Source organism: Chionomys nivalis, chromosome 22 (genome assembly GCF_950005125.1).
Source record: "Chionomys nivalis chromosome 22, mChiNiv1.1, whole genome shotgun sequence".
Taxonomy (NCBI): domain Eukaryota; kingdom Metazoa; phylum Chordata; class Mammalia; order Rodentia; family Cricetidae; genus Chionomys; species Chionomys nivalis.
Window position 1 is genome coordinate 45,075,888 of NC_080107.1, and position 14,402 is coordinate 45,090,289.

Consider the following 14,402-nt stretch of genomic DNA (forward strand, 5'->3'; position numbering starts at 1 on the left):
TTGTTTGTTTGTTTTTTTTTTTTTGTTGTTGTTGTTGTTGTTTTTTCGAGACAGGGTTTCTCTGTGGCTTTGGAGCCTGTCCTGGAACTAGTGCTTGTTTGTTTTTGATTGATTCTAACAAGTGCATCCTTCACATTGCATCTCTTCTCAATTTGAGTCTGTCTATAACTTAGAGTTCTGATTTATTGGCGTTTTTCCAAGCCATATTTAGGAGCGGAACTTCTCCCTGTTGACAATGGCATAAACTGGGATGGAGCGGAGAGCGAGAGAACAAGGGTGATGTGAAGGACTGAGGAGGCCTGATAGTGCGGGTGTTGAGGGACAGAGGCTGGCCTGAGGGAAGTTAGGCTGGGGTGGGGAGGTGTGGAAGATGCAGGGGACAAGGGAACAAACTTACAGATGAACAGAAATGAGTGGAGTTGAATGGCTTTGAGAAGAAGAAAAAATTAATTGGAATTCCACAAACTTGGGGCTTCAAGAGGGGGTCTTTGCGAATGGCCGTCGGTACTGAGATCGGAGAGCAGTGCTGTTCTCAAGCTCTGCACAACGCAGTCAGCCAACCAAGATGTGCTGTGTGCCTACTGTGTGCTATCAGCTAGGCTGGGCGCTAGGATAATGGGGGGCAGGCAGCAGCTGACAAACCAAGTGTCCATGCAAAGCTGAGCCCCAGATGAGAGAAGCAGGCCCAGGGGAGGTGACAGGACAGATCGGCTCCTGGAAGAGCAGGCGCATGCACGGCTTTACAGGCAGGACCAAGCCAGCTCCCAGGACCCCCAGCCAGGAACGTGGTGGAGAGCACTTACAGTCTGGTGCAAACACCGGGCGAGGGTGAGCGAGGCTCCGGCCTTCCTTTCCCAGAGCGGCCACACCAGGGGAGCTGAGATGGCTGCTGCGCTCCTGAGCATGCCTCCCAGGTCCACAGGCACTGCAGACTTCCCCTCCAGGGTAGAGGAGAAAGGCAGACAGCCTAGGCCCGAAAACGGCTCCAAGCCAGGATTTGTGTCCCACACACAGGTCTAACAACAACAATAAAGTGTCACTGTGCACCAGGCTGCAGCCAGGTGCTTTACTGCCTGGCTCTTCCCCTTAGTCACCTCTATCCCACTCAGTGCCCTTTAAAATTCCCATCACCTCCAGGGGCAAAATGACCCAGGTGAAGGTCACCAACAGGAGACAACACAGAGACCAGCAACCCAGACTCCCGTTCATTCCAAATCAAGAAACATACATATGTGCGCACGCGCACACACACACACACACACACAAAAGCATTCCTGCTACCACAATAAACCTAGCCTGGAACCTAACCCCCCCCCCCCATTGGATTGCCACACATACCACTGAAGAACCTGGTAAATGACACCACAGAGTTACAGCTCACAAACCCAAACTGACAGAAGCTACACAGCCAGCAACTCCATGTCTTCCACAAATCAAATGTAAAGGAAGAGAAAGGCTGGGGGAGCTATATGGTGGTGCATACCCCCAGCACCTGAAAGGAGAGGCAAGAGGATGACCACCACCAAGTTCTAGGCCAGCTTGAGTTATAGAATAAAATCTGTCACCGGGCAGTGGTGGGCAGTGGTGGAGCACGCCTTTAATCCCAGCACTTGGGAAGCAGAGGCATGCGGATCTCTGCGAGTTTGAGGCCAGCCTGATCTACAGAGTGAGTTCCAGGACAGCCAGAGATACACAGAGAAATCCTGCCTCTAAAAACCAAACCAAACAAGCAAACAAATAAATAAATGTAAAAAACAAAAATAAAAAACCTAAAGCCAAAAATCCACCAGCAAACATAAAGCCTAACAGACAACTCTGGGAAGGTTGGATACATCACTCCACATCATTTCAAAGCTCACTACAGAGCAGAGCTGAATGACCAAATTCTAAAATAAAAATAGTAATAATAAAGCGAGAGGGGACTGCTGAAGAATAGGCATGCAGAGCGTCGCATCAGAACAATTCCCAAATCAACTCTCTCGTTCCTAGAGAGGTCAAGACCATTCAATGGGCAAAGATAGTCTTCAACTAGATCAGCTGGACATAAACACTGGCCTGAAATGACACCGAAGCTCACCCTCAGGCAAAAGGTGTTTACGTGGTCTGTTGATGATGCAACAGCAGCAGAGGAGGGCCCAGGAGGAACTGGACTGTGTTCTGAGCACTGGAGAAAAGGACAGGGTTTTAAAAGACAAAAAAAAAAAAAAAAAAGAAAAAAAAAGAAAAAGAAAAAAAAGACAGATGGTGCTGGCACACACCTTTAATCCTGGAACTCAGAGGCAGAGGCAGGCAATTATCTGTGAGTTTCAGGACAGCCAGGACTACACAGAGAAATCCTGTCTCAAAACACAGACACAAAACAAAACTGAACCAGGTGGGCTGGCATATACACATAACCCCAGCACATGGGTAAGTAAAGGCAGGGGGATTGCTACAAATTTGAGTCCACCTTGTCTACATAGCAAGTTTCAGGCCAGCCAGTACTATAGCAAAGTATGATCCTGTCGCACACACGCAAACACACACATGCACACACACGCATGCACGCACACACGCATGCACACGCCCACACTGGCACACACCCCGTCACACTACAAAGTGTTTTGCATAATTCTGACTGGAGAACTGAGGCTGTAGCCCCAGATCTACTGTGGACCGTGAGGCTGTTGCACGGGCGAGGCCTGAGAATCTGTAGTCTCTGTGGTTTGGCCCAGGTGGTGAATATTTAATGAAGACCATGCAGGGCTTTTTTTTTCCCTCAAAAGCTCCCCGGGTCCATGTGAGGAGGATGAACCAAAGAATTACCATTTCTGAGACTTCTCTTAGAATAGCTACACAGAAAAGAATGGCCGTGGTGTTGCAAGCCTGTGATCCCACCCCCTGGGAGACTAAGATGAGAAGATTGAAAGCCTGACACCAGCCTCGACTGTCAGCTTGGACTACGAGGTGAGACCCAGCCTCAAAGTTAAAAACAAACAAACCAAACCTTACTTGACATCATATATCAAAATGAACTCAGCAACTCATAGGAGCAAACGTATGAGCTAAAGCAGCAAAAATCTGAACCAGGAAGATTGCAAATGTATTTATGTTTTCTGTGAATGAGTATTTTGTCTACATGTAAGCCTGTGCACCACATGCACGCCGTGCCCAAGGAGGCCAGAAGAGGGCGTCAGATCCTCATCTTCTGTAACTGGAATTAGAGATAGATGGTTCTTAGCTCCCAGCTGAGTGCTGGGAACATAACCCCAATGCAAGTTTAGACAGTTCTCCTAACCACTGAGCCATCTCTCCTTCCCTGATTGCAAATTTGAAGTTGGTTTGGACTATATAGTGAGATCTGTAGAACATAGCTGGGAACAATACCGGTCTGGAATACCCGTATTCAGGGTGCAGAGAGACAAGAGGCCAGAAGGGCGTACACACTAACTTCTACTCCATCCTTGGCTACACAATAAGACACCATGTCTGCATTTATGGGCTTGTGGTGTGTCCCCACCTGATGCTGACATTTTTGGCCACTGTTTGGGTACAACAGGAGGAACACAGCTGACTGTGGAGTCAGGCGAGGCACCTTTTCTTCCTAAGCGCTCACCCAGATCAAAGCCCACGCGACCACGCACTTCATTAGAGTCTCTGTGAGACCACCTGTCCTGGCCCACGTCCTGCCACCGTCCCCCAGGCACACGCGTCCTCACGCGCATCTGCTAGCTCCTCCCGGGTGAGATTTGTCCTTCTCTAGTGGCATCAGACACCCAAAGGTTCATGATGAAGATTTCAGAATATACATATGTTTTTCTCTTCTCTTTCCTTCCCTCTTCCCTTTCTCTTTTCTGCTACCTCCACCTTTTTGTATTGAGCAGGGTCTTACTACTGCAGCCCAGGCTGGCCTCATACTCGTGATCTCTGATCACAGGCATGGACCGCCACACCCAGCTAAGCATTTCACGTTTATGGCTTCCAGACATAGATTTACTTGTGACCTGGCAATTCCACTCCTATAGCAAACTCTAAAGAACTGAAAACTGACATCCAAGTGAAGATCTATCAAGAGCCTTTCTTTTTTTTTTTTTTTTTTTTTTTTTTTGGTTTTTTCGAGACAGGGTTTCTCTGTGGTTTTGGAGCCTGTCCTGGAACTAGCTCTTGTAGACCAGGCTGGTCTCGAACTCACAGAGATCCGCCTGCCTCTGCCTCCCGAGTGCTGGGATTAAAGGCGTGCGCCACCACTGCCCGGCTCAAGAGCCTTTCTTAAAAAAAAAAAAAAAAGAATACACAAGCTTTTCTCAAAAGAGTGTATTAGTTACCATTAAAATTTTGTTTCATTATTGTATTGATTTGAATAAAAAGGAATAGTTTCTAAAAAAAAAAAAAAAAGCCTTTCTTAGCAGCGTTATTTCTACGCAGTACTGGTGACTGAAGACTTCATGTCACAGAAGCGTGAACTCTGCCACCGAGCTACACCTCTGCCCTAAGGCAGCATTATTCATTACAGTTAAAAGGTAGAAGAGGGGGCTGGAGAGATGGCTTAGTGGTTAAGAGCACTTGCTGCTCTTGCAGAGGGCCCCAGTTCAGTTCCCAGCACTCCTATGGTGGCTCCCAACCATCTGTAACTCCAGTACCACAGATACAAGCCCTCTTCTGGCCTCCACAGGCACTGCATGCAGATAAACAAAATAAAATACATCCTTTTTGTTTGAGTCAGGCTTTCTGTGTAGCCCTGGCTGTCCTGAAACTCAGTCTGTAAACCAGGCTGGCCTTGAATTTAAGAGATTCACCTGCCTCTACCTCCCGAGTGCTGGGATTAAAGGTGGTGGCTCCCAGCACTCGGGAGCCAGAGGCAGGCGGATCTCTGTGAGTTCGAGGCCAGCCTGGTCTACAAGAGCTAATTCCACGACAGGAACCAAAAGCTACGGAGAAACCCTGTCTCGAAAATCAAAAAAAAAAAAAAAAAAAAAAAAAAAAGGTGTGAGCCACCACTGCCTGGCAAATACATCTTTTTAGAGACATGTAGAAAATAAACCTCAAGGGCTGGAGAGATGGCTCAGAGGTTAAGAACACTGATTGTTCTTCCAGAGAACCTGAGTTCAATTCCTGGCAACCACATGGTGACTCACAGCCATCTGTAAAGAAATCTGGTGCCCTCTTCTGGCCTGCAGGCACTCATGCAGACAAAACACTGTAAACAAAATAAATAAATCTTAAAAAAAAAGAAAAGAAACCTCAAATGTTCATCAATGGCTGAGTAAACTACAGTGCAGCCACACAGTGAGATCTACTACTGTTGCTCTAACTGTATGAACCTATACTGTGCTGAGTTATTGTGAATGTTTGTTTACACTGGGAAGATGTCTTTGCCAAGGTGCCTTCTGATTGGTTTAATAAAGAGCTGAATGTCCAATAGCTAGGCAGGATGAGGTTAGGCAGGACTTCCAGGGACAGAGAGGACTTTGGGAAGAAGAAAGGCAGAGGAAGCAGCATGGGCAGTACGGAAAGAAAGGTAAAAAGCCATATGGTAAAATGTAGATTAAAAAAAAGTATGTTAATTTAAGTTATAAGAGCTAGTGGGGCCGGGCGGTGGTGGCGCACGCCTTTAATCCCAGCACTCGGGAGGCAGAGGCAGGCGGATCTCTGTGAGTTCGAGGCCAGCCTGGTCTACAAGAGCTAGTCCAGGACAGCCTCCAAAGCTACAGAGAAACCCTGTCTCAAAAAACAAAAACAAACAAACAAGAGCTAGTGGGACAAGCCTAAGCTGAGCTCCGTGTCGTTATCTGTAAGCTCACGACCCAGAGAAAAATCCGATTATACTGAGTGAAAGATACCAGTCACACAAGGCCACACACTGCCTGATCCCTTTTATATGATGACTCTAGAACCCAACCAATGTAGAGGTGGCTGCTCACCCGATGTGGACAGGGGGACAGGAAGTGATTACATGGTTCAGTGTAGGGCCCTTGACTGGCATGTTGCAGGCCCTTCTCTGGGACCTCTCCATCCTGAGAACAGCTTTCTCTCTGCTGTTAGTCGTGTCCATCTGGGAAGCTCCCCTCACTGCAGCCGGAAGTTTTGATAGAGACAGCTACAGTGCTCCTGTAGTGTCAGCTCTTCTTCCTTCCTTCATCCACTCGGTCCCATGCAAATGCGACTGCCACATCCTGGTCCCTCGCTTGTCCGTACTTGTGTCTCTGCTGGCTAACGCTCTTCCGATAACCCACTGCGTGAGACACTACGTGGGTTAGCTGGTTTCATCACTTGGTGACAGCACGCTTCGCTGGCTGTCCCTGAATGAATACAGTGACTAATCGGCAGCCGGCACGGGGGCAGGGGCATGAGAGGACTGGTTGCCACTTACACGCAACCTGTTATTCCACAACCTGTCATTCCTACTGAGATCCAAGGGGGAGGAACGAACTACAAAGTTCATGTTACACAACTGCCAGTGATTAACCCATGGCTACGGACATCTGAACTGTGTCGTTGAGAACAGCGCTGTTTAACTGCGTCTGGACCCCAGCAACCTGCTCTAGTCAGAGTGGGGCAGTGAGGGCTGCTTATGACGAAGGAATGGCTGTGCTGAAGAACGTCTCAAGAGACTACTGAATTATAAACACTGGCTTTGGAGACTCGTAGACTTGCATACAGTTTGATCTGTGAGTGTGTGTTCAGTGTGTTTGTTCATGTGGGCCCAGGAGCAGCGTGTGGCTGTGTGTGTGGGCTAGAGGATAGCTTTGGGTGTCAATCCTCAGGAACCCTCTTCCTTGTTTCCAGGAGGCACCACAGGTGTGCCAGGTTTATTCTCTCACCAGAACTGGGAATCAAACTCAAGTCCTCATGCTTATGCAGCGAACACTATGCCAACTGAGCTATCTTTTAAGTCTCCTGATTTTTTTGAAAAAAAAAAAAAAAAAATTAGACCATAGTGCCAGAGATAGGGTTTGTTCGTAGAACATTTGTGTGGCATGAGCGGATCCAGGCTCTGTCCACAGTAAGGGCTCCCAGACACTTGAAGAAGATGAATGGGGGCCTGAGGTTGGAGGGGGTAGGGTAGTGAGGCGTGAATGAGGAACGACAGCCACAGGCCGGGTGACTTTTGGCCACAACTGGATTGTGGTGACAATGGCAAAAGCGTGAGCATTTCCTCAGAACCATGAAGAATCTGATGGGAGGTAAAATCCACAGGGTAGGCGTGGGGCGGGAAGGGTGGGGTAGAGAGGGAGGCAGAGACAGCTCAGAGGTTAGGAGTGCATGGTGCTCTTTCAGAGGACCTAACTTTGGTTTCTTAGCACCCAAGCCAGATGACTCACAGATATCTGTAACTCCAGATCCAGGGGATCTGACACCTTCATCTGACCTCTGACCACACACACACACACACACACACACACACACACACACACAGAGAGAGAGAGAGAGAGAGAGAGAGAGAGAGAGAGAGAGAGAATTAAAAATTTTAAGTGGCCAGGTGGTGGTGGCTTATGTCTTTAATACCAGTTTGGGAAACAGAGGCAGGCAGAACTCTGTGAATTCGAGACCAGCCTGATCCACAAAGTGAACCTGTCTGAAAAAAAAAAAAAAGGAACAAACCCCCCAAATAAATAGAAAATAAAATAAGGGCTGGAGTGATGTCTTGGAAGTTAAGAGCATTGGCTGCTCTTTCAGAGGACCTGGGTTGGTTCCTAGCACCCACATGGTGTCTCACAATCGTCTATAACTCTAGTTCCTGGGCACTAGAGTCCTCTTCTGTTGTCTGTGGACACTGCATGCACATGGTGCACAGACATTTTTCTGGCTAATTTTATGTTAACTTGACACAAGCTAGAGTCACTGGAGAGGAGGAAGCCTCAATTGAGAAAATACCTCAATTTGATCAGTCTGCAGGCAGGCCTATAGGGGGCTTTTTTCTTTATTTCTAGACAAGGTTTCTCCAGGGCTGTCCTGGAACTCACTTTGTGGACCAGGTTGGCCTCTAACTCACAGAGGTCTGCTGTGGAATAATCTTTTTCTACACTGTAAATATGCATTACTCTCATTGGTTAACGAAGAGCTTACTAGTTGATAGCTGGGTAGGATTTTCAGGGCAGGGAGAACTCTTGGAAGAAGGAGGGTGGATTGGGAAAGGATGCCAGGAGATGCAGAGAGAAGAAAGATGAACATGCCATGCTAAAAGAGGCTAGATAAGAAATATGGGTTAATTTAAGTTGTAAGAGCTGACTGGAGGCAAGTCTAAGTTATTGGCTAAGCATTTATAATAAATAAGTCTGTGTGGTTATCTGGGAGCAGACTGGAGGGACAGAAAACTCTGCCTACAGAAATCCACCTGCCTGGGGCTGGAGAGATGGCTCAGTGGTTAAGAGCATTGCCTGCTCTTCCAAAGGTCCTGAGTTCAATTCCCAGCAACCACATGGTGGCTTACAACCATCTGTAAAGAGGTCTGGCGCCCTCTTCTGGCCTTCAGGCATACACACAGACAGAATATTGTATACATAATAAAATAAATAAATATTTAAAAAAAAAAAAAAAAAAAAAAAAAAAAAAAAAAAGAAATCCACCTGCCTGACTCCTGAGAGGGTGTTTGCTTAATCAGTGACTGATGGGGGAGGGCCCAGCCCATCGTGGGTAATGCCACCCCTTATCAGGCTGTTCTGGGTTCTATCAGAAAGTGGTCTGAGCAAGGCGTGAGGAGCAGGTCAGTAAGCAGCACCCCTCCAAGGCCTCTGCAACAGTTCCTGCCTCCAGGTTCCTGTCCGACTTCCCTCAATAATGAACAGCAATATGGAAATGTAATCCCAATAAACCCTTTCCTCCCCAACTTGTTTTTCATGGTGTTTCATCACAGCAACAGAAACCCTAAGATAGATATCTGATGTGAATTCCCCTCTGTATGCTGTGAATATGTTTTATTACCATTGGTTAATGAATATAGCTGTTTCAGCCAATGGCTTAGCAAAGCAAAGCCATGTGGGAAATCCAAACAGAGACACAGAAAGTAGGCGGAGTCAGAGAGATGCCATGTAGCTGCTGAAGGAGAAAGCCGCCAGTCCCTAGTCAGAACCTTACAGGCAGGCCACAGCCTCGTGGTGCTTCACAGATTAATAGAAATGGGTTAATTTAATATGTAAGAGCTAGCTAGAAATACACTTAAGCTATTGGCCAAACAGTGTTTTAATTAATATAGTTTCTGTGTGATTATTTGTGTCTGAGTGGCCAGTGGGGGGGAATAAAGAGCACAGATATCCTGCAGACAAAAACACTTAAACACACAAACTAGAAATATCTAAGTAAATAAAATAGAGCCAGGTGTGGGGGTGCACAGCTTTTTTTGTTTTGTTTTGTTTTGTTTTGTTTTTTTCGAGACTGAGTTTCTCTGTGTAACAGCCCTAGCTGTCCTGGAACTAGCTCTTGTAGAGTTGAGCCTGACCTCAAACTCACAGAGATTTGCCTGCCTCTGCCTCCCAAATTCTGGGATTAAAGATGTGTGCCACCATGGCCCGGCACATGGTATACACCTTTAATCCCAGCATTTGGGATGCTAAGCAAGTGGATCTCTGTGATCTTGAAGTCAACCTGGTCTACACAGCAAGTTCCAGGCTAGTCAGGGCTACACGGAGATACTCTGTCTCAAACAAACAATTCGCAGAGAAGTTTTGCTGTGGGGGCAGCTAAGGTGCTTAGGTACACTAAGGAGACAATTCCACCAGGGCAGGGATCAGAGGGGCACCATGTGACCTTTACAACACCTTTCTACAAACTGTGTCTCCTAAGCATCTACAATGTGAGACGTCAATGTCAGGCCAGGTGCTGGCAGCAGGTGCCCTCCCCCCTCCACACCTCCCTGAGCCTGGACAGCTAATGGCCAGAAGCCTCACCAGAAAGTATATGGGTGACCCTCGGACACCAGGCATGCTCCAAAAACTTGGTGCTGATGTCAGCTGTGCCCTGACTGCTGACCCCACTGGACATGCTTGGACGGTAGAGAGTGTTGACACTGGAATGTTGACACTGGTACAGAGCCACCTCAGCCGGCCTCGGGTTGGATGAGCCCTGGCTCTGCAGCCTCCATGTTCTCCTTTCGTTAGGACATACAGATTCTTTGCTTTAGGCATGACCTGACCCACAGGGGTGCCAGCTCTGCCCGATGCCTTTCATGCATCCCATGCCATTCACTTCGCTGGACTCTGCCCAGCTCTGCTTCTTCTTAAAGCCGCTGCCCAGACCTCCCTCTGAACTCACAAGGGACTAGCTATGCATTGGCACGGGTGTGCACTTGTGCCCTGGTGTGCATGGAAGCTGACTGTGAAGGGGTCTGGCAATCAGCAAGATGGCCTGGAGCAGCCGCCCACCTAACATGTCCATTGTGTAACATGCCAGAAACTGCACGTGGGCAATAGTACAACAGCAGCCCAGTGGACTAATGAGATTTGCAGCACTAAAGAGTCCCTCGTGACTAAGTGATCCTTAGGGGCATATGTGTACCTCTGGCACTACCCCTTACTGTGGGTCACCAGTCTGAAAACACATAGCACTCACCTATATGAGCCAACACTAAGTCTGCTCCCTGGCAACACAGACTTCGGACAAGAGCCCCCTCCCATCCTCTGTGGGGTTTTATTTATCTATTTAATTGGCTATTCTGAGACAGTCTCATTCAGCCTGTAGCCCAGGCCGGTCTGGAACTCACTGAATCCCCTTAGCTTCCCAAACATGATTGTGGGCATGAGTTTCCATGCCCAGCTTATAAGGCTGGCTTTGAAAAAATAAAGCCTCTTCAAAAACTAAAACAGCCGGGCGGTGGTGGCGCACGCCTTTAATCCCAGCACTCGGGAGGCAGAGGCAGGCGGATCTCTGTGAGTTCGAGACCAGCCTGGTCTACAAGAGCTAGTTCCAGGACAGGCTCCAAAACCACAGAGAAACCCTGTCTCGAAAAAAACCAAAAAAAAAAAAAAAAAAAACTAAAACAAACAAAATAAAACCCTGCCTTTTGCTGAGTGGTGGTGGTGGTGCATGCCTTAATCCCAGCACTCAGGAGGCAGAGGCAGGTGGATCTCTATGAGTTTGAGGCCAACCTGGCCTACAGAGCAAGTTCCAGAACAGGCTCCAAAGATTAAATGACTCAGCTCCACCATTAAATTAACTATGGAACATGGATCCCCAGGGCACAGCCTATAGGCTCAGTTTACCCATCTGGAGCATGATAAAGAATCAGCACAGCAAGGACAAAGGCCTGGACTTGATCCCCAGCACCACAGATAGTCTAACCCATGACACGTCATGCTCCTTATATGCATGCTGTAACCTGCAGTTAGCTAGCAAGAAACCAATTACCTCTGAAACCTACAAACTTTCCTCAGAAACCTATTCCACAGGACTAGGGAGACGGCTCAGTGGTTAAGAGCCACACTGCTTTTGCAGTAGACCTAAATTTGATCCTAGCACCCACACCCGGTGGCTCACAACTGCCTGTAACTACAGCTTCCAGGGAGATCTGATGCCTCCACAAGCATCTATACCCATGTACACACACACACACAAACAAAAACACACAGTGATACAATCACAAACTATTAAAATTAAAAATAAATCTTTAAAAAAATCTATTTCATAACACAAGATTTTTTTCCCCCACTATACCCCTCCCAAGACAGGGTATTTCTGTGTAGCCTTGGCTGTCCTGAAACTCACTCTGTAGACCAGGCTGGCCTAGAACTCACAGAGATTCGCCTGACTCTGTCTCCAAGTGCTGGGATTAAAGGTGTACACCACCAATGAATGCCTGGCCCAGCCTCCCCTTCCCCCGCCCCAGCTTTTAAACAATAAAAAAGAGCTCCCATAATATAGACATTCCCAAGGGAAATGCTGGCCTAAGAACTAAACAACACAAGAATGGAGACCCAGGCTCTTTGACCCTGGACTGGGCTGAGGAGAAAGCCATGACTTCTGCAGCTCTGACTAAAGGTTCCCAGCCCACAGGGACCTGTAGCAAAGCCAGGTGTGACAAACAGCAGGCAGTTTGTTTCTTGTTGTTTCTTGTTCCCTTTGTAAGGTTGCAGATCCAAAACTGAAATCTCACTCCCTGGGCAGTTCTACATAACAGGGAGGTAGGGGCCTGCCAATTGTGTAGGTAGAGAAGCTGAGGATTGAATCAGGTAAGGAATTTACCCAAAGTCAGAGTCCCAGCAAAGGACAGGAAGTTCCCAGCTCACGCTTCCACCCCTGGGTAAGGAGGTGGGAAACTTTCAGGGGCTCCCTGGGTCCTCCAGGAGTCCTTCAGGTCCAGCGTCTGCTGGGATAGGCCTAATGAACCCCTCTCCTGCTAAGCTGAGGTGACTTGGCCTGTTGGTCACAGAGGCAGGAGCAGGCCTTTTTTTTTTTAAAAAAAAAAAGCTTAAGGGGGCTGGAGAGATGGCTCAGCGGTTAAGAGCATTGCCTGCTCTTCCAAAGGTCCTGAGTTCAATTCCCAGCAACCACATGGTGGCCCACAACCATCTGTAATGAGGTCTGGTACCCTCTTCTGGCTAACTGTATAAATAATAAATAAATAAATATTTAAAAAAAAAAAAAAAAAAAAAAGCTTAAGTGTCCCTGTTCTTTGGAAATTTGAAAACTCAGCCAGTAACAACAACCAGGAAGCCAAGAGCCCCTCCTCCTGAGATGTGACACCTTTATTTGTTGCTCTGGGGACAGACTGCAAAGACCTTGCAGGTGGGCAAGGTAGAGAACATGTCATTGCTCTGAAGCCTCCTATGGTCTTCTGTCACCCCCATCCGGACTGGTAATCAGGAGCCAGGTCCTGAGGTTAGGGAGGTGAAGTGGAGTGCACCTGAGGCTTGTCCATAAAGGAAGGTGTGCATTGAGGCCAGCCTGCAGGTCTCCAACCTGCACTTGCTCTGATGACAGGCACTTTTCCAGTCACGTGGGACCCTCAGGGAATGCTGGGCAGTCATTCTATAGACTTCTCTATCACAGATGAAAGGTCACTAGAAGTCCCCTCTGACTCCACCCAGTCTGGTTCTTTGTCCTCTGCATGGGTTTTCGACACAGGAGCTGACTGCTCTCATAGAATCATGGGATGGGAACAGTACATGTCTGTTCAGCCCTAGACTAGTGTGCAGACTTTGATGCTCCCAGGAAGCGGACGGAGGGATGTGGTGTTCTCCATGCCTCCTGTGGATGGGTGGGAAGGGAGTGAGGGCCTGTGTAGATCTGCTTTCCAAACTCGGTGCCTCGCCCACCGGAAAATAGGGCTGAGGTGTACGAAAATGTGGAAGTGTGGGGCGACTTGGTGTCTACCGCAGTGGTCATATCTGTTAATGGACGATGGCCCAGGTCTACCGACTCCAGGGTGGAAAATGACCAGGACTTTATCGTGGGCTCTGTCGCTGTTCTGTTCATCCTCTCCCTTGGCTAGTCAAATGGCTCTTCCTGTCAGACCCCTTTGTCCAACAATTCACGCTGCATGTCTGTGCTATGTCTGGAGGTATGTGGGTTGTGCACATCTGACCAAAGCAGGTTAAAAGCCCCTGTATTCAAATTCCAGTTCCTTCTTCCCTAATACCCTAGCTAAATCCTTTAACTTCCCCTATCCTGTCGCCTCCTTTATTAGAGGGAAACAAGACCGTTAAGAGGAGCCCCGAACCTGGGCATTGGCTCAGCAGATAATTTCACCTCTTCCTTTTGAAGAATCAAACCGCGCACACAGTCGTTAAATTCCTAGCCTTGTTAAATTAACAACGTGTGCATATTAGTAGAAAGCTGGCGTGTACGCGAACACTCGAACGGCAGCAGGACTGAAGGCTACACTTTCTGTCCCTAAGTATCTTGGAAGTTGTCTCACATTAGTACTTTAACCCAATTGCCATGACTACTGTCAGCCTGGGAATCGTCAGAAGAACGCACGGAGACTGTTATTGGCGCCAGCTCTGCCGGGAATTCTCCGTAACCGCAGTCTTCATCTTCTTGGCCAGGGCTACCTTGGGCGAGTGGATGCGGATGCAGAGAGAGCTAGCTAGACTGGTCCCACGGCAGTGCAGAGCTGCCAACCGCGCGCGTAAGTGTTTCCCGGGGGACCAAGCCTTCTTTCAGCGAAGCTACACATCACACACAAACAGCAGCACATGCATCTAGGCTCACAGCACTCAGAACCCTCTGGAGAACCTGCCGGCTTCAACACACGATCTCGGTAAAACCTCGCACCGCGACCAGGTACTGACCTGCTTCAGCGAAGAACTGCGACCCCAAATGTAGTCCCAAGGTTGCAAACGTCTGTTCCTTTAAAGAGGCGGAGCCCTAAATGCTCTACTTCTGCCCAGAAGCAACATGGCGCCAAGAACACCCTCAGAAGCTGCGGGAAACTCTACGTTCCCTTTAAAAACAGGGTGACACCCTCCCCACCCCCGGCGGCCCCCGTT

At 48.2% G+C, this 14,402-nt stretch overlaps 1 protein-coding gene across 5 annotated transcripts in view; it reads right to left on the reverse strand.

The window, feature by feature from the left end:
- Kyat1 (kynurenine aminotransferase 1) overlaps window positions 1–14,402 on the reverse strand; it is a 32,831-nt gene that overhangs the window by 18,089 nt on the left and 340 nt on the right. The window contains exons 1-3 of one of the 5 annotated variants that reach the window (XM_057755201.1): window positions 14,205–14,350; window positions 2,078–2,164; window positions 804–1,016 (exon numbers count right to left, since the gene is read on the reverse strand). In XM_057755201.1, the coding sequence (XP_057611184.1) occupies window positions 804–905 (102 nt within the window). In that variant the 5' untranslated portion in view covers window positions 906–1,016; window positions 2,078–2,164; window positions 14,205–14,350. Of the gene's footprint in view, window positions 1–803; window positions 1,017–2,077; window positions 2,165–14,204; window positions 14,351–14,402 lie in introns of those variants that run through there. The other 4 variants (XM_057755203.1, XM_057755200.1, XM_057755204.1 and 1 more) reach the window with 4 other exon arrangements.